The following is a 20,829-nucleotide window of genomic DNA, read 5'->3' on the forward strand; positions in this document are numbered from 1 at the left end:
CATTTTCGGACACAACAATGCTCATAAGTGGACTCCGTACCAGAGCACCTTTGGCCGAAGGTCAATGATTGACTTTATAGTTGTATCATTGGACTTAATGAAAGTATGTTCTGGATACTCGTGTGAATTGAGGGGCAGAGTTCTCAACTGATCACCACCTGGTGGTAAGTTGGATCCGAAGCTTGGGGCACCGACCAGATAGAGGTGATAGGCCCAAACGAATAGTGCGGGTTTTCTGGGAATGTCTGGTTGAAGACCCAGTGTAGAAAGATTTGAACTTCTACCTTCAGAAAAAAACTTATCCTGCACTCCAGGGGAGGTCATGGACATTGGGTCCGAGTGGACAATGTTCAGGACCTCGATTGTCGATGCAGCTGTGGAAAACTCTGGTCTAAAGGCAGTTGGTGCCTGTCATGGCAGCAACCCTAGGTAGGCCTCGGCAAGGTAAGGTAAGAGGTAAAAGGTAAAAACAACGAGCCTACCTTAACCATACCTTTTACCTTACCCCATACAAAATACCCGATTAGAGGGTAATTACTGGGGTACTACACATGAAAAAGGTTTATAACGGTAAATGCTAGGTAGAGCGCTTTATTCATATAGAATACTCTCGATGATTCCAATTTTACACGATTTATTTTAACTCACTATGTCTGTTGTTGTTGTATCCTCAAATCTTGTAACTCAATTTTAACCCACTTCCCAGTGTGGTATCGACTGCAAACTTGGTATAGATATGCCATACTGATGACAATACTATATTCTATCATTAAAAAATACTATTTTTAAACATTCTTTTTTATATGTTATGTTTCGGCTTGGGTCTAATTGTCCACGCTCAACTGACGTTGGCTGTAATTGGCCACGGTCCCTTACGTTATGGCAAGCTTCGGGGCCACTTGCTGGAGTCGTGGAGTTCTGCCATTACTAGTACATTTAATAAAAGCGTGTTATAAAACGTTTTTTTTTATATATTACTCAGTAAATGGAGGCCACGGACTGCTCCACGGAACTTTTAACAGGAAAACATTTTGCGCTACCTTTACCCTACTGGGTAATACTTCTGAGCTACCTTTACCCTACCCTTTACCTTACCCCTTTGCATGTCTACACCTTTACCCTTTTACCCGGTAAAAAGTGTAAATTACCTTACCTTGCCGAGGACTAACCCTAGGACCTGCTCGTGGACACCAGTAGTGCAGGAAGCTTTCAAGTTGAAGAAGGATACTTTCTGATCTCAATTGAGAGGTACCGGCTTGCCAAGAGGGCGGCAGGGATAGCAGTCGCTGATCCGAAAGCCCAAGCATGAGAGGAGTTTGGAGAGGCCATGGAGAGGGACTATCGGTAAGCCTCAAAGATATACTGCCATACCATCCAACGCCTTAGAAGAGGTTGACGAGACATGGCTCAGGCTATTCTCAGTAAGGGTAGCGTAACATTGAACTCAACTAATTAGATAGTTGAGACGTGGAAGGAACACTTTAAGGACCTCCTCAACCCTAGAAACAGCGAATCTATCACAGCTACTTAATTCGCTGTGGTGGTCGAGGGCCTTCGTAGCGGCAAAGCTGCTGAGGTGGACGAGATTCACCCCGAGATATTGAAAGTGTAGTGTAGTATTGCACGCGAAGCTGATGAGAGGCAGGTGTGTAATGGAGTGGCACACGCACAGCTGATAAGAGGAACGTGTGGTAATTGAGTGACGCACGTGCAGCTCAGGAGAGGCGTCTGTGTGTGGGCTACGGGTTGGCTGTTGGGCAGATCCTGGAACGTGGGCGGCGTCTAGCTGGGGGAATAAAAGCCGGCGTGCGGGAACGCACGCGATTCTTCTTTCTAGATTTGAAGTTTTCGTGACTGCAAGGATCCATACTCTTTGGTTCTTTTGGTAAAGCCACGTAGGTAAACAATGATCAGCCACGGCAGAATAATTCTTCCTACCGTATTTCAAATCTGACTTGTGCTCGCGAATGCGGTCAGATACATGTTGTGATCTGATCCCATCCGTAAAGGATGTCATCCCTGACTTACAGTACCCTGGGGTCTACAAAAACTGAGTTGCATTTGTGGTGATTTTTACATTGGGGAAACAAAACGGCATGTATCTGACCACATTTGCGAGCACAAGGAAGATTTGAAATACGGCAGTACGAACACTTCTGCCGTGGCTGACCATTGCTATAACGTGGTGGGCTCTCATGATATGGTGTTCTCCGATACCAAGGTACTCTGCAAGCCGTCTGGATAACACCAAAGATTTGTCCATGAAGCCATACAGATATACAAACATAGACATAATTTCAACCGAGAAATGGATTCTTCAAATTGAGCAATCATTAGAAATATGTTATTAACCATGTTAAACTTTAGCCGCCATTCTCCCCCGCTCCGCGTCCCCCCCCCCCCCCACCCCATCCGTGGTACAGGAGGCTCAGTAGGAGCAGCTTTCCCTTCCTGGCCCCCCCCCCCACCCTGCGTCCGTCTTCCCTGGCTCCTCCCCCCTCCTCTTACCCTATACAACAATCTCTCATCACAAATATCTCTCTCTGCAGTAATTTTGCTGTGGCTATTTACACCTGATGAAGGAAGCTTGTGTTGCCTCCGAAACGTCGTGATTTAATTTAGTTGCTTTCATTTTTGTTTTATGACATTTATTTATTTATCCCCTACGTGAATTTACCGAAAGAATTAAAGAGTAGGGATTCTTCTTCTTTGTCTTGAGCAGGTGTAGGCGGTGTAGGAGAGAGTAGGGGTAGCTAGTAGGGATTAAGGTGTGCCACGCATGGTGTTATGCGTGAAATGTAGTGTGCGCTCACAACTGGCGTGTATGGAGATTCATAAAGATTGAGCAGGTGTTACGTTACCTTGCCTCAGAGTGAGTTCCACACTACAAAAGCACTGGACAGTTTAGGGTTGAAAAATGTCCAAGCTATGTCAAAAAGAGGGATTTTTCTCACTATATCTAAATTAGCATGATACAATATCATGGTTAAATGCTTTTTCAAAGATTGTTCAACAAGACTTTTAAGTGAAACTTTAGCCCTATTTGAAGATCTAATGCAAATAATTAAATGGTCGCTTTAGTGGCTTTTCAACACACCAGTGAGGCAAAATTTGCGTGGTGCATTGGTCTGTAATACATCTAAGTATAGTGATCCACATTTTTTAGGTTAGGACGAGTATGTAAATTTATTGGTTGAGAAAGGTTAAATTCACTTGCAAATGATAGCGCCTCTACTGGAGGGTCGATCCAGTTCTAATTTAAATCGCCCATTATGGTCAATTCATCCTTCGGTAGAGCAGAAATAAACTCGATAATTGTTTTTTTACCCTTCTATCTGGCAACAAAACTGACACCTTTTTACAAGGAGTCATGTTTGCATAGACCACAATACCTGCAGTCATAATGCAGACAAAAACACAACTCTGATAATGTGCACTGTCCTTGAAGTTGATTGGTCCACACCCGAGACAGCTTTCCTTAGAGCCTAGTCTCACATGGGTTGGACCAGATGACGCCAAAAGGCGCACAACTCAAAGACAATGCACCATCAGAGTATGAGAGCTCGGGGTAAGCATTTACACCATGAGCTCTCATACTCTGATGGTGCATTGTCTTTGAGTTGTGCGCCTTTTGGCATCATCTGGTCCAACCCATGTGAGACTAGGCTCTAAGGAAAGCTGTCTCGGGTGTGGACCAATCAACTTCAAGGACAGTGCACATTATCAGAGTTGTGTTTTTTGTTTGCATTATGACTGCAGGTATTGTGGTCTATGCAAACATGACTCCTTGTAAAAAGATGTCAGTTTTGTTGCCAGATAGAAGGGTAAAAAACCAATTATCATATTTTTACTGGCAAATGAGGTTCCAATGGTGTAAATGCTTACCCCGAGCTCTCATACTCTGATGGTGCATTGTCTTTGAGTTGTGCGCCTTTTGGCGTCATCTGGTCCAACCCATGTGAGACTAGGCTCTAAGGAAAGCTGTCTCGGGTGTGGACCAATCAACTTCAAGGACAGTGCACATTATCAGAGTTGTGTTTTTTGTTTGCATTATGACTGCAGGTATTGTGGTCTATGCAAACATGACTCCTTGTAAAAAGGTGTCAGTTTTGTTGCCAGATAGAAGGGTAAAAAACCAATTATCATATTTTTACTGGCAAATGAGGTTCCAATGGTGTAAATGCTTACCCCGAGCTCTCATACTCTGATGGTGCATTGTCTTTGAGTTGTGCGCCTTTTGGCGTCATCTGGTTCAACCCATGTGAGACTAGGCTCTCAGGAAAGCTGTCTCGGGTGTAGACCAATCAACTTCAAGGACAGTGCACATTATCAGAGTTGTGTTTTTTGTTTGCATTATGACTGCAGGTATTGTGGTCTATGCAAACATGACTCCTTGTAAAAAGGTGTCAGTTTTGCTGCCAAATAGAAGGGTAAAAAACCAATTATCATACTTTTACTGGCAAATGAGGTTCCAATGGTGTAAATGCTTACCCCGAGCTCTCATACTCTGATGGTGCATTGTCTTTGAGTTTTGCGCCTTTTGGCGTCATCTGGTCCAACCCATGTGAGACTAGGCTCTAAGGAAAGCTGTCTCTGGTGTGGACCAATCAACTTCAAGGACAGTGCACATTATCAGAGTTGTGTTTTTTGTTTGCATTTTGACTGCAGGTATTGTGGTCTATGCAAACATGACTCCTTATACAAAGGTGTCAGTTTTGTTGCCAGATAGAAGGGTAAAAAACCAATTATCATATTTTTACTTGCAAATGAGGTTCCAATGGTGTAATAGAAATAAACTCCTTGATAATAGTTTCAGCCTTATTACAGCTACCTTTAGAAGGTCTATATTATCACATTAGGAAGTCGTTCTGATTATTATTTAAGGATACATTTATCACCAACCCTTCAAGAGACCATTTTGCTTTGACTGCACTAATCCGAGTGCTTTTAATATTACTTTGAATATAAATGGCTGTCCCACCACCTTTAGTTTCTCTATCAAGACGAAAGAGATTGTAGTTTTCAATTGCAATCCGATCATTTTTGTAACCGGAGAGAGCAGCGTCTCTGTCAGGCAAATGACATTGGGGTCTAGACTGTTCACCTCCTGCTTTAGCTGATCAAGTTTGCATAATATCTCTCATATATTAACATACATGAATCCGAATCTTCTTTTCTTCATGAAATCAGAAGCAAACAATGTAGTAGTAATATTAGGACTGCGATGAGGTTTTATACCCTCCATGAAGAGCAAAAGAAAGATTAACCATTTACAAACAGATAGTCGTGGAGGCGCTCGTCCGGTTGTGGATTGACGTAGAGGTCATCTGGGTGCGGTTATCTTTTCATGCAAGTTGTAGCAGGGTCATCGTGTGCAGTGTGCTCGCGTTTTACAGGCAGCACACCGTCGGCAAGCCAGTGCATGCATGGCTCGACGGGCTCGGAGCCACATTGGGAGAAGACGAGCGTCACAGCAGCAGGTTGGTGGCCAACACCACACCCGGCCGCCTTTGCTTCCCCGGGGCTGAAGTCTTCTCATGATATGAGCTACTCTTTTAAGGCTGAGTCAACATAGGAGAGTCCCAGGACCAGTTAAAATATATTCCCAAATGTTAATGACCATGGGCAGGAATAAAATCCAGACGACTGGGTGTTTAGCACTGTATACTAACCATTGCACTGCTGCGGCCCACGTACACATGAATTCCCACACACATGCACACAACCAATGTGATCCTGGCTTCTGAAATTGTTTTGCAGCTTTGAAGAAATCCACGATGAAATGCAACGTCCAAGTGAGCACTGCTCTGGATTGTTTTCCCTATTCACCTGACATTGTATTGCCAAAAGTCAGTTCAGAAAGGACTGCTGTAGTCAAAGATGGCATCAAAAGTAGCTCGTTGTAGACCTGTTCATTGTACTTTATGCTAACTGTGATAAAATATACATTAAGTGACATCAACAGATGCAGGTCAACATCAAAGCCAGGATGAGGGTTGCTTTGTAGGTGTACGGGTTTCTATGCACCTCCAAAACAAGTTATAGATCCCTATGCAAGGTTATGGGTCCTTAATTTTAGTCTTTGGTCGCCATGTAGTTATATTGTTCGTCGTCTAATCTATGAATTACTATTTGAGGCTTTGGTCTATGTGTAAGTCTATGGGCCTTTCTGTAAAAATTTGCGTCTCTAAGTACATTGTCTTAAATCTACATATTGAGTTATCTGCTCAATAGTAGGTCCATTGTTCAAGATCTCTCCATCCCAGCTCAATTCACTCCCCCTCTTCCCCTGAATGCTTCTAAGCTGCAGCAAGGGAAGTGCAGTCTCGGTGGCTTCCCCTTGCTGAGCAGTTTGCTCGTTGTGACACTATGGCATCACGCAGCTCTACGTCATGCCCTTGAAGCGTATTTAACCATATCCATCTATGTAAGAACCAGAACTGAATTAAGAGGCGACCTTCCATCCCGCGTACCACTGGAATGCACCTGCATTGCCTGCAGTTGTAACTGAGTGCAGTTTTACAATGAAGGCCCATACCACGTTTTCTACCCGGTTTATATTAGAGATGGCCCAAATGAGGGCCCACAACCTCACACCACCTGATCCCCAGCATGTAGGCTGTGCATTGATGTGGCACTCCTCTGAATTAACGCGAATTGTCTACAAATGTATTAAATATCTGTCTTTATCTCCAATTATTGTGAGGATAAATATGGATAAGAGAAGTCACCCATGGTGCTCCCACGAAGTGGTACTTACTTTATAATCTCCAGAGTGATGATTGATAATACTTAAGTTGTTGTCGAGTCAACTCCTATTTTTTGGTTTTTTCGGTAAAGTCACGTAGGTAAAAAATTCAACTTCAAATTAATAGAAGTAAAATAAAAAATAAAATAAAAATCACGACGTTTCGGAGGCAACACAAGCTTCCGTCTTCAGGTGGAACCGTCACAGCACGATAGCTGTATCAAGTAAGTTATTTTACTTTTATTAATTTTGAATACAATTTTTACTTACAAGACTTTACAGAAACAACCTAAGAATATTAATCCTTGCAGTCACGAAAGCTTCAAATCTAGTCAACTCCTGTTGGTAATTGCAGTTGAGACCTTAATATTGAGTCTGTAGCTCTGATCACAGCAACAGCAATGAGGATAATTGAATAAATTACATTTCTGATCACAGGTAAAGAGTTGCTGCAAGAGAACTCTTGCATCTCTGGGATCGTGAGATCTGCGCTCCAGCCACCTAATGAAATATGCATGTGAGTGTATGTGCATGTTTACTACACATCTGCGCCAGTTTGAAACGTTCAGGCTGGCCTGCCTACGAGCCATCCTGGGTTCAACCAGGTTAAACACCACGCTGTATTTCTATAATTCATTAATTTGGAAATTTGTGGGTTAACGCAAGTATTTAAAAAAAAACATTCCTTAGTTAAAGAAGCATGTTTGTCATGTATTTGAAGGAATTGGTTCCTGAAAAATGTCCAAGATGTGTCAAGTGAGTGTGTGTGTGCGTACACCCCGTGTGTGTGTGCGTAAAACCCGTGTGTGTGTGCGTACAACCCGTGTGTGTGCGTACACCGTGTGTGTGCGTATAACCCGTGTGTGTGCGTACACCGTGTGTGTGCGTACACCCCCTGTGTGTGTGCCTACACCCCATGTGTGTGTGTACACCGTGTGTGTGCGTACACCGTGTGTGTGCGTCACCGTGTGTGTGCGTACAACCCGTGTGTGTGCGTACACCCCCTGTGTGTGTGCGTACACCCCGTGTGTGTGCGTACACCGTGTGTGTGCGTCACCGTGTGTGTGCGTACAACCCGTGTGTGTGCGTACACCGTGTGTGTGCGTACACCCCCTGTGTGTGTGCGTACACCCCGTGTGTGTGCGTACACCGTGTGTGTGCGTCACCGTGTGTGTGCGTACAACCCGTGTGTGTGCGTACACCCCCTGTGTGTGTGCGTACACCCCGTGTGTGTGTGCGTACAACCCGTGTGTGTGCGTACACCGTGTGTGTGCGTACACCGTGTGTGTGCATCACCGTGTGTGCGTCCGTACAAACCGTTTGTGTACAAACCGTGTGCGTACACCCCGTGTGTGTGTGTGTACACCCTGTATGTGTGTGCGTACACCCCATGTGTGTGCACCCTTTGTGTGTGTGTGTGCGTACAACCCGTGTGTGTGCGTACACCGTGTGTGTGCGTCACCGTGTGTGTGCGTACACCAGGACCTACCGTGGAGCTGATCTGCCCTCTGACCATCGACTAGTCATCTGTAAGATGCGCCTGCCATTCTTCCACTCCGGTGGTGGGTGTACACCCAGGATCCCATTCCAACCAAAAGTGGCCTGGTCTCAGTTAGCTGATGAAAGTTGCAAGCGAGAATTTCATCATCGCTTGCAGCTGGGGTTGGCATCGTCCCCCACTCCACCTGATGTCGAGGGTAAATGGGCGAGGTTTAAGACTGTGACTCATGCAGCTGCAATGGCTGCTTTGGGTACGCGGTCCAGACCTCCCCAGAAACCCTGGCTGACAGAGGAGGTGTTCAGGTTAATTGAGAAAAAGCGACAGGCCCACTCTCATCGCCTACAGCATCCTACGTCAGAGAATGAGGAGGTTTACCGCAGCCTTCGCTCGGAGGTTCGGAGAGCCGTAAGGCGCTGTAAGGATGGGTGGTGGTCGCGGGTTGCTGAGGAGATGGAGTCTGCCTCAGTGGCCCGTGATCACAAATCACTATTTAACTCCATCAAAAAAGTAACCTGCAGCGCCACACCTATTACCATCATTAGAGGAAAAAACGGTGATCCAATCTCCGACCCCCAGGAACAGGTTTGCAGATTTGCTGAGCATTTCTGTGAGGTCCTGGGGGAGGCAAAATCTCTCAGCCAGAAACACATCATGGCACAAAGTGGGGATAACCCTGCTGAGGCTGCGGCGCCTCAAATATTGGAAGAGGTCACCCCCTGTGAGTGGCTGGCTGAGGTGCCAGCTGTTGAGGAAGTACTGAGGGCGATCCGGAGTCTGAGACCAGGGAAGGCACCGGGCAGAGATGATTTCCCAAGCGAAATGCTGAGGGAGGGTGGCGTTTGTGCACAGACTGCCCTATATGACATCATAACAACAGTCTGGACCACTGGACGGGTTCCGCAGGACTGGAAGGATGCCCTGGTGGTCCCCCTCTTTAAGAAAGGGGACCGTACCGATTGTAACAACTACAGAGGCATCTCACTTCTCAGTGTGCCGGGTTAGGTCCTGGCAAGGATTATTCAACATCGCCTTGCTAGGCACGCTGAGGAGAGGCTTGCGGAGCCCCAATGCGGTTTCAGGAAAGGGCGGTCCTGCACAGATGCCATATTTTCTGTCCATCTGCTACAGCAGAGGTGTAGGGAATTCCAAAAAGACCTACATCTCTGCTTTATTGACCTGGTCAAGGCCTATGATACCATCAGTAGGACTGGGCTCTGGGTTGTTCTGCGTGCTTTCGGAGTCCCTGACCCTCTGCTCACGATCATTAAGGACCTTCATGATGGTGAGCGGGCCCGGGTAAAACTACGTGGCCGGGAGTCGGAGCCTTTCCCTGTACACCTTGGGGTGCGACAGGGATGTCCTCTGGCTCCCACATTATTTAACATCTATTTCGACTGCGTAGTTCGTGAAGCCTTCAATAGCTGTACCGGGGGAATTTTCATTTGGTACAGATATAATGGGAGGCTGATCGACGCCCGGGTGCGATCAAGGGATGGCTCCCTATTGGTCAACCACGTTATGTATGCCGATGATTTGGTAATAGCTGCTCATTCAGAAGAGGAGTTGGAGACGCTGCTGCTGAGACTGGAGCGTGCCACTAAGAGGTGCGGCCTTACCATCAGCCCCACCAAAACTAAGCACCTGCCTGGGTATTTTGTACCATCGGACACTCCACCCCCACAACTCCCAATTGGTGATGGGGCAGTTGTGGAGAGAGTGGAGAGTTTCCCATACCTGGGCAGTGTGCTTATGACTGGCTCCAGTTTATCAGCAGAGGTCTCACTCCGAATCAGTCGAGCGGCAATATCTTTTCATCGGTTGCGTAACGCTGTGTGGAAGCTACCTGGTCTGTCGCTCCGCACGAAGCTTCAGGTCTTCTCGGCCACGGTCATTCCCTCCCTTCTCTACCCTTGCGAAACGTGGACCCCCCCAGTGGAGCATCTTCGCCGGTTGGAAACATTTAGGCTGGCCTGCCTACGATCCATCCTGGGTTTAACCAGGCTGGATTGTGTGAGGAGCTCACAAGTCCTTGAAAGATCTGGGCAAAGTCCCATCAGTGAGCTCCTCCGGCAGGCAAGGCTGCGTTGGCTGGGTCATGTAGCCCGCATGCCCAGCCACCACATGCCTAAACAGCTTTTGTTCGGCCGGATCGAGGGGGCTAAACGGGCGCGGCACGGGCTAGAGAAGAGATGGAGTGATGTGGTACAGGAGGACGTGGAGCTGAGTGGACTTGCCGATGACTGGTACCAGCGGTGTCAAGATCGGCCTCAGTGGAGGAGGCTCGTGAAGGACGCTACTGGGCAGTTGGAGGCAGTCGCCCTCCAACAACAACGGAGGGCGGAGGAGCGACGCTCACAACAACGAGCGGAGCGCCGGGTGGCTAAAGCACAGCAAGTTGGTACAGTAGGGGGCACAGGTGGTGCATCAGCCAGTCATCTCGGTCATCTCGGTCAGTCGACCCGTGGCACCTGGGTCTGCCCCGTGACCTCCTGCCAGCGGGCGTTCGACACTTCACGTGGCCTCAAGGTGCACATGGCCTGGCACAAGCGTCGTGGTGACGTCACCGCCACTTAGTAGCGAATGGCGGTTGTTGTTGTGTTGTTGCGTACAACCCGTGTGTGTGCGTACACCGTGTGTGTGCGTACACCCCCTGTGTGTGTGCGTACACCCCGTGTGTGTGCGTACACCGTGTGTGTGCGTCACCGTGTGTGTGCGTACAACCCGTGTGTGTGCGTACACCGTGTGTGTGCGTACACCCCCTGTGTGTGTGCGTACACCCCGTGTGTGTGTGCGTACAACCCGTGTGTGTGCGTACACCGTGTGTACTTGTACACCGTGTGTGTGCATCACCGTGTGTGCGTCCGTACAAACCGTTTGTGTACAAACCGTGTGCGTACACCCCGTGTGTGTGTGTGTACACCCTGTATGTGTGTGCGTACACCCCATGTGTGTGCACCCTTTGTGTGTGTGTGCGTACACCCCGTGTGTGTGCGTGTGTATATATCGTGTGTATGTGTGTACACCATGTGTGTGTGCGTACACCGTGTGTGTGCATACACCCCGTGTGTGTGTGCATATGTTGTGGATTCAACTGAGTCGCAGACGTACTTCTTGGAGGCAACACATTTATTAACACCAACACATAACACAAAGGGGTTACTGCCCCTTTACCAGATAACCTATGGTGGTGGACCACCAGGCTGACTACGCTAGTTACTGGGAGTAGCTACAACGGACAGGACCCTAGCTTGGGTCCTCGTCCACGTGTTGGTGACTTCTTCTCGGACGTAGAACGTAGATCTTCAGATGACGACAGCTGAACCCCGGTCCCTGTGCGGACCCGGTTTATATGCTGCTGGGTCGTGGCTGGCCCCGCCCTTGGCCACAACCACCTTCGAGAAACCGCTTGTCGTTTCTCGACCCTTCCCATAGGATCTACCCTGACACGTGACCACCCCCAAGCCCCCACATGGAGCCCTTGTATAGATCTTACTGGTCACGTGCCTTCCAGGGTCAGCCAGAGTGTCATGGCCTAGGTCAGGGGTCGGCAACCTGCGGCTCCGGAGCCGCATGCGGCTCTTTTGAACCTTGACCGCGGCTCCGGGGCGGATGCTAGCGAGGGGAGGAGGCGCACTGTGACACCTGCTCTGGCGTTGCCGCTGCTGACAGGTCGCCGCTCCGCTCCACACTGCCCGCCCGGTGACAGGCAATAACGTTGCCGTTGCTTTGTCACATGTTTGGAAGAAGTAAAAACCTTCCTGGGCAGCAAAGAGCTCACCTTTGCTGAGCTGGAACAGCCAGAGTGGCTGGAAAAATTACATTTTATGGTAGACATGACAGCACATCTAAACACGCTAAATACAACCCTTCAGGGGAAAGGAGGCACAGCCCTGCACATGCTGGAGGAGGTTTTGGCATTCGAGCGCAAGTTGACAGTGTTTGTCAAAGATTTACAGAGAGGTACACTGTCTCACTTTCCCTCTTTGAGAGAGTTCAAACAAAGTCATGATACGATAAATTTGGAATATTTCAAGTCTGCAATCACCACAATGCAAAGTTCGTTTGGGAAACGATTCTGTGAGTTCAGAGAGGAAAAAACGACATTATCTTTCCCTGTCACTCCCATGGCGATCGATCCATCCCTATTGAATATGACTGCATTTGCAGGTGTAAGTCAACCTGATCTTGAGATGGAACTGGCCGATATAGCTGACAAAGATATATGGGTGTCCAAGTTCAAATGCTTGACCGCTACTCTTGAGGATGTTGCCCGTCAGAAGGCCATTCTGGCTCAGAATCATAAATGGAGTGATATTGAAAACCTTCCCAAACAGGACAAACTTGTATTCGAAACATGGAATGCCATCCCCAACACTTATATAAACATGAAAAAGTATGCATTTGGAGTCCTGTCGATCTTCGGCTCCACATATGTATGTGAGCAGGTCTTCTCCAACATGAACTATATTAAAAACAAACATCGATCACGCCTCACAGATGACAGCTTGCAAGCCTGTGTGAAAATGAAGGTGACGTCTTACAGCCCTGATGTGCAGACACTGTGCACTGAGGTTCAGGAGCAAAAATCCCATTAACCAGGTAATTTAGCTATTAATTTGCAAAAATATATTTTACATTGTTAAGTGAAAAAGTCCTTTTTTTATTCAGATTGACAGCTGACTGCACGATCCTGTATATAGCAATAAGGTAAGAAACAATATATGCAGTGTTATATTTGTTTTAATAGTTGCAATGGTTTTGCGGCTCCCAGTTTATTTTTTCCTTCGGAAACGGGTCCAAGTGGCTCTTTATGTCTTAAAGGTTGCAGACCCCTGGCCTAGGTTAACCTCATCCCATGGCTGACACTCCCACACTCCCTCCTGTAGGAGTCAGCACTACACACCACGCGTGGTGCCACTGCGCAATTCCAGCGCTCACTGAGCCCCCCCCCCCTAGGGCTGGTACTACACCCACCTAAGGGGTGTCCGCGATGACAATGCGTTGCACGCCGTGCTTCGCTAGAGCCGGCATTACAGTGACATACACGATGTCGCTACACATACACCACGTGTGTGTGTCTGCGTACACCCCGTGTGTGTTTGTGTACACCCCGTGTGTGTGTGTCTGTGTATACCCCGTGTATGTGTACACTCCTGTGTGTGTGTACGCCCCGTGTGTGTGGGCACATACACCCTGTGTATGTGTGCGTGTGCACGTACACCCCGTGTGTGTGTGCGTACACCCCGTGTGTGTATGCGTGCGTACACCCTGTGTGTGTATACGTGCGACCACCCCGTGTGTGTGCGCGTGTTGTATATGTTGGGTTATGAAATTTTGATGAAAATAATAAAACTTAATATTTTTCCGGAAAATTCGCAAATCGCATTAATTATGTTAATGTGTGTATTAATATGCATACATTATGATAATGCGTGTAATTATATGCATACATTATGATAATCACGGAGATAATCGTAGTAATTTATGCAGATGCTTGCGATTATGTTAATGTGTGCAGTTATGATAATTTGCTTAGTTTCGTTTATCCAGAGTTATATCAATCAGGATAACGCGATTATCATAGATTCATTTACCGATTATCCTAGTGTGTGTTATAATATTTTAGGTCTCCATTTTCATATCTCATCGCAGGTAACAGCTCTTATGAATAAGACAGTTTTGCATGGACTTGGAAGGAACACTCGATATGCTTCTGTGATAACAATTTTATTCTAACAAGCATGTGACATTCTATCATGCAGGTCAAACATGCGTCAATAATTCATTTGCGAGACTATGCATTTAACTAAATTGAATAACCAAACTCTTATGCATTTGCGAGATTATGCATTCGACTAATATGAATAACTAAAACTCTTATGCAATTACGAGATTATGCATTTGACTAAAATGAATGAATAAACACTTATGCATTTGCGAGACTATGCATTTGACTAAAATGAATGAATAAACACTTATGCATTTGCGAGACTATGCATTTAACTAAATTGAATAACTCAAAACTCTCATGCATTTGCGATATTATGCATTAACTAATATGAATGAATAAACACTTATGTATTTGCGAGACTATGCATTTAACTAAATTGAATAACTCAAAACTCTTATGCATTTGCGATATTATGCATTAACTAATATGAATGAATAAACACTTATGCATTTGCGACATTATGCATTTAACGTACTGAATGACTAAAAACCCTCCTAACAATCGTAACCTCTACCTTTCCACCAGACATCTCATTAGTTCGCCCATGTATCGATCACATTCGGCGACTGGCCGAGTTTGAAAACACGCATGACACACTTCCTATGGCGGTAATAAAGCACTTATTGTATCCCAGAGGCGAAAGTATATGTCAATAGATTCATCGGCAAGTATAAAATACTTTTAACGGAATGTTTGATATAATGGTGGGTGAGGGCGTGTGTGTGGGAGGGCGAATCTGGCTCTGTTTTAATTAATGCTTCGGCGAGACTCTATGACAAAGGAAACTGGTTTGACAAGATTTTCTCTTTCTGTGTACGGTCGATTCGTAATGAGGATTTCGAGAGGTTGAGTTTGCCTCGACGAGTCTATTGATCGCCTATGTGATGAGCGGAACAAGGGAAAGGCACGGAAAACAACCTCACTCTTATAACCGACGGACTCTTAATCACTCGATGGGCCACGATTCCTTATGGCCAGCTGATGGTTCATGTAGTTGATAATCAGTCTTCCGATAATTGTGTAGGGTTGATATGATGGTAAGGACGAAATAGATAGTCTAAAGGGGGGGTGGGCGTCGACGCGAGCACGTGTGAGCCTACGTGAGGGAAGTTGTGGGTATGAACGACTTTCGGAGAAGGGCCCTCTTTGTCGCGGCTGCGGTGATCGGCCGCTTCAGACTCCTCCCTCGGCTGAGCCCGTACGAAGATTGACGGCGCGGCTGTGCTCGTTTGCGTGGTCAGGCGAGCACGTGTGTGGTGGCGGCAAGGGAGCTGGCTCGTTCACTCGTGTGCGGCAGGCGAGCACCTCGGCGATGCACGTCAAGGCGATGCACGTCAAGGCGACGCACGTCGCCACCCCACGAGCCTCGTCCTGGATGACGAGAGCTTCTTCGTTGGCGGCGACGAGGAGAGATGGCTGTCGCCCTGGAGATCTCTGGTGGGGCCTTAGCCCGGAGACGAGATGAGATGTAGGCCGGAGCTCGTGTAGATCTGTGGTGGAGCCGAAGCCCTGGCGACGAGATGGGGCTCAGAGCCCTGGCGATCTGCTTTGGATGGATTTTCCTTCGGTTTATATGGGAAAATTCCACTCAGTTTCCCGAGTTGTTCAAAGTCTGTCATAAAACATTCCTGTGGGTGTGGACCATCTGCGTCCGTGTGTGTGTCGTGTGCGTGTCCGTCCGTGTGTTTATTAGCTTTGAAGACACAGCTGTGTGTCGTTCTGGAAGGAAGGGGTGGGGGGAGGCGTCGTGACGGCGCCACCTGAGTTATCCATTAACCAGACCGATGATTCGCGTTCGCCTCGAGTTATATATATAAAAAATATTCGAATCCATGTTTTTGTTACTGAATAATATTTGTCGCGAAAACCTACGCGTTAAGCGAGCTTAATTATTCCCTCCCTTGCTCGGGGATCATATCTTTTGTCTCACACAGCTTAAGTTGTTTTTGGTTTGGAAGTTGAAATGCGACTTATTTCCATTATGCCCAAGTTATGCCGAAACCGTGTTCACGATGTTTCATCGTGACCCGATCTCTCATGGAAATGTTATTTCCTCGCGTGTGCAATTTTTGCTGTCCGTGTTGTGGGGAGACAAAGACGGTTGTTTCCACGGTGGGAGCACCCGGCGCATGTGCTTATTTATTTATTTTCCGAAGACGTGTTAATTTCCTTTGAGCCATTGCCCGGGAGTTTTATTGGTGTCATTTCCTGGCTTTGTTGTGTGAGTGTAGAGATCCTCTCGGGAAGACAAAGATGGCCGTGAGTTGCTCGCTTCTCATGGGGTGTTGCGTTTGGTTGATTATGAGAGGCTTCCCCGCCCTTAATTCTCCTAGGGGATATCCACTTTAATTCCGTACTTATTATTTGACTTCTTGTGATTATTTAATCTGATATCCCGGCTAGGAATTTTGTTTTGGAGCGAAATAGATGCATTAATTATTCTTTGATGCTTCGGCCCGGCCGTGTAGATATTCTTTAAAGGTAAATAATGTCAGTATTTAATTAACAATGATGGGTCGCGATTCTGGTGCAGACTGTAGTCTGGTTTTCAATTGGAGTGAGGATGGATACTGTTTGCTTACTTCATGGCTAAGTTGGTAACTTTGTGTATCTAACATGGTTCAAAGACCCGTCTGTGCTTTTTGTCGTCAATGCTGTTTCTTTGTTAAGAATATAATTATCTCTTCCTCCGTGGTGCCTGGTTTTGTGAGGTTTTTTTAACAAAAGGATGTCCTCCTGACCCCCCCCCCCCGCCTGCAATTCCCCCCTTCCTTGTTCCTCTTGTGTGAAATTCGGGGAGTTTTTATTACCTTTATTGCCCCCTTTCATGTCCTCTAGTCTTTTGATATGAGGTATGCGCAGCTGTGGGAGTGTGGGGGCGTGTTTGTTCCCACGTTGCCGCGTGTCTATTAAAAAACGATATTATCTATGTTGGCAGAATAATTCTTAAAAAAAAAATATTTAAAAAATATAAAAAGGGGGTACATACACAACAGTCCGCCCTTTTGAAAATTATCAGGGGTCGATTTGGCCACTGGCGAATTTTCAAACAAAGTAATGCCCCCTTTTTGTCATGAATCCCATCAGCCGCCCTTACTCTCGGCGGTTATTTCTTAAGAACGCGCGTGCACGTATTACAATCTTAACCTGGTTACATCTGAAATAAGCAAAGAAAATAAACAACACGTTAAACATCGATATTGCGTTACATCGGTTCTCATCCATCATAACTACGGCGAATATTCATTTTTGTTTTTGCTTAACATGGTTACATTTGAATTAAGCAAAGAAAATAACAACACGTTAAACATCGATATTGCGTTACATCGGTTCTCATACATCATAACTCCGACGAATATTCATTTTTGTTTTTGTTAAATCCTGGGAAACGCTAGGTAGCGGTTTCGAACGCATTTATGCGTTACCTTCCTCATGTTGCCTGGTTTACCACTTATCACTTTGATAATTCGATCACGGTTTTCGGGTTCGTTTTTGTAGTTTCCTCTCTCACTCTCTCGCGTCGTGGGAGTGTGTGGTGAAAAATTGTGCTGCACATAACCAGAATTCGCGCATACGACCCACTTTGACACTTGGTTCATGGCATTCGTTCTCTCTGCGATTACATGCACATTTGCCGAGTCAGTGTGTCGATTTAATTCTGTGCCTCGTAATGTTGCCCTCTTTGTTTTTACGAGTGTGTTAGATTCCAACACCATTCCCGATATGTCATGAACATTCGTCTCCATTTTAGCACTCCGATCCACATAAATTTTGGTTTCCCTTGGATATTTTTCATTCAAAGGCTCACGCCTGCGCTCCTCAGGGTGTGTCTCTGTGTTCTCTCTTTGTCTCTGCTGTCTGTTATCTACTGTCCGATCACACTTCAATTCAAACCTGTCCTTGCATTCGATTTGCGCGTCATTTACGGGAGCACTGTCCGCGTTTCTTACCGCGTCGTATGCATTTGGTTTTTCCCGGGTGTGGCGGTATCTGCCCGCCCTGTCACTTGCAGCCTGCTTGTATTTCCCATTGGGCTCAGGGTTTAACAAAACCTCGGCGGGTGGGGCGCGTGTTGGCCGCTCGCTTGCACTCACTGTGGGTGGTCCATCATGTATTTGGACCGCATTCTGTGTTATTCCTCTATTCCCTCCTGGTATAGCCGGTGGAGGAATTGGTCGTAATTGGACTGATTGTGTTTGACCTCCCATCCTGCGATTCTCGTACATTTTTGGCCCAGTGTTACTCCCATTTGGGTGCCAAATTTTTCCTGGATTGTTACTTTGCCATTTTTGTGGGTAATTTTGACCTTGCGTGTGTCGTGGCATGGGGTGTTGATATGGTTCTGTTCTGAACCTCTCCCTCCTGCGATTCTCGTACATTTTTGGCCCAGTGTTTTTCCCATTAGGGTGCCAAATTTTTCCTGGATTGTTACTTCGCCATCTTTGTTGGTAATTTTGACCTTGCGTATGTCGGGGCATGGGGTGTTGATATGGTTCTTTTCTGAACCTCTCCCTCCTGCGATTCTCGTACATTTTTGGCCCAGAGTTTCTTCCATTTGGGTGCCAAATTTTTCCTGGATCGTTACTTCGCCATCTTTGTGGGTAATTTTGACCTTGCGTATGTCGGGGCATGGGGTGTTGATATGATTCTGCCCTTGGCCCCCACATTCTGCGATTCTCCTGAATATTTCGGCTTTGTGCCGCTCTCATTCTCGTGCCAACCTCTCTCTGGTTTATTTTGCCACAGGTGCGTGCGTGTTTGCTCCTCCCTGCATTGTGGGACTGCTCGGTGATTTTTATTCCTCTCTGAGAGGCTGGGTTCCTTATCCCTCTCCCTGTGTTCTGGATCCGAATTACGATTCTTAGCTCTGTATAACCATGCCATGTACGCCTTGCTCTCTATGCGGCGTAAGGATGCGGTTTCTGGATTCAAAACCATTCTCACCCTTTCTGTAATCTCTGGGCTCAAGGATTCAAAAAACATAATTTTGAACATTTTATCTCCTTCGTGGTATTGATTCACATCGCCTGCGTAATACGCTCTTTTAAATTGTAAAAGGTAGTCACGTGGATCTTGGTCCATGCCCTGGGTCATCGATTTTACAGCATAAAACCCCTCAGTGAGTGTCGAATATTCTCCAAACTTCCGAATCACTGCCAGGCTCAGTTGTTTAAAATCATTTCTAACCTTGTGTGGTAGTGAATTTACCCATGGTATAGATTCTTTATGTAAGCTTCGTTTCAACAAACTCGCTTTTTCATCCCGTCTCCTCAGCCCTCTAATCATTGCCTCCTCTTCTACTGTTGCGATATGTGTGTGTATATCCATGGACTTATTGTGGGGGTCAAAATCGGGAATTCTGACTAGAGCCTTGTCCATCAATTTAAGGGTTTTACTGGTGAATAGGTATTCCGAAAGTTGATTGCCGACAGCGTCATCATCAAACAAGTTACCATCAGGCAATCTGTCACTTTGGTCTGTGCTGTGTCGGGCGTGTTGCCATTTCCCTTCAGTTTTTGCCTCTGCCCTTAGTGGAGCATGTCCTGTCGACTTTACTTTAACATTTTTCCTCCCTCTATCTGTGAAGTTGTCAGTCTCACATGTTTTTGTTTGCATATGTATCTCTCCATCCCTTCTCTCTAATTGTGAGGGTTTCCCTTTGTCAAGGATTTTTTGTTCGATATCCATAATTTTTGTGCGATCAGTCCCTGGACTCTGTCCACGTACCCAAGAGTGTGATTTACTGTTACTTCCATATTTATTCTGTGGATCAACGTCTGTGAGTTTCGCTGGTGTCGCGAGCACTGATTTCTCCTCCCTCTCGAGGGTGTGAGGACATTTCTCCTCGTTTATTAGAGACGATTTGTCTCCCGTTTCTTTTCCACAATTTTCCTCATTCCACAATCCCTGTCTGTATGCCTGTGTGGGAAGGCATGAGTCCTGTCCTGCCTTCTCTGCAGTTTTTGCATCGTGTTCGCCTTCGTTACATTTTATCCAGTCAATTAGTTTCCCCCGAGGTGTGTTCGTGTTATCGATACAGCTCCCTTCCCATATGTCTCTCTGACTGCACTGCTTTGTAACAGATTGGTCAGTACGTTTTAATACGAGTTCCCAGTACCCCGTAACCCATTCAAAAATTATTCTTAATCCCAGCATCTCAAAAGTGTGGCGGGAGTTACTTTGACATTCCCTTTCAGAGTGCATATAAAACAATTATCTCACAGAGTGTAGTCAATTTGACTCGAGCTATCTGTTATTTTCCGATTCAGAGTGCGTACCTCTAACCCCATTTATCACAGGATGCAGTCGGTTTGATACGATATTATCTTAATTCAACTGTCTCTGTTTCAACTTGCTATTCTGGGTTTTAACCTTAGAGGGCGTTTTTTTGTTTTGTTTTACGCCCGTTTACAATCACCATGCAATGTTCGATCCCGATATTCTAGTTAACACGTAGTGATTCATTCCATCATCCATGCAAAACACTGTCTGCGAGAGATCCCGGGCGAGCCACCCATTATGTTGTATATGTTGGGTTATGAAATTTTGATGAAAATAATAAAAATTAATAATTTTCCAAAAAATGTGCAAATCGCATTAATTATGTTAATGTGTGTATTAATATGCATAAATTATGATAATGCGTGTAATTATATGCATACATTATGATAATCGCGGAGATAATCGTAGTAATTGATGCGGATGCTTGCGATTATGTTAATGTGTGCAGTTATGATAATTTGCTTAGTTTCGTTTATCCAGAGTTATATCAATCAGGATAACGCGATTATCATAGATTCATTTACCGATTATCCTAGTGTGTGTTATAATATTTTAGGTCTCCATTTT

At 46.1% G+C, this 20,829-nt stretch overlaps 1 protein-coding gene across 11 annotated transcripts in view; it reads left to right on the forward strand.

Moving 5' to 3' along the window:
* LOC144933218 (uncharacterized) overlaps positions 1-20,829 on the forward strand; it is a 247,768-nt gene that overhangs the window by 155,708 nt on the left and 71,231 nt on the right. For 9 of the 11 annotated variants that reach the window (XM_078857879.1, XM_078857888.1, XM_078857884.1 and 6 more), the window contains 3 exons: positions 5,379-5,480; positions 5,761-5,795; positions 7,187-7,265. In XM_078857879.1, coding sequence (XP_078714005.1) covers positions 5,379-5,480; positions 5,761-5,795; positions 7,187-7,265 — 216 coding nt within the window. The remainder of the gene's footprint in view (positions 1-5,378; positions 5,481-5,760; positions 5,796-7,186; positions 7,266-20,829) is intronic. The other 2 variants (XM_078857885.1, XM_078857889.1) reach the window with 1 other exon arrangement.

Source organism: Lampetra fluviatilis, chromosome 6 (genome assembly GCF_964198595.1).
Source record: "Lampetra fluviatilis chromosome 6, kcLamFluv1.1, whole genome shotgun sequence".
NCBI classification, from domain to species: domain Eukaryota; kingdom Metazoa; phylum Chordata; class Hyperoartia; order Petromyzontiformes; family Petromyzontidae; genus Lampetra; species Lampetra fluviatilis.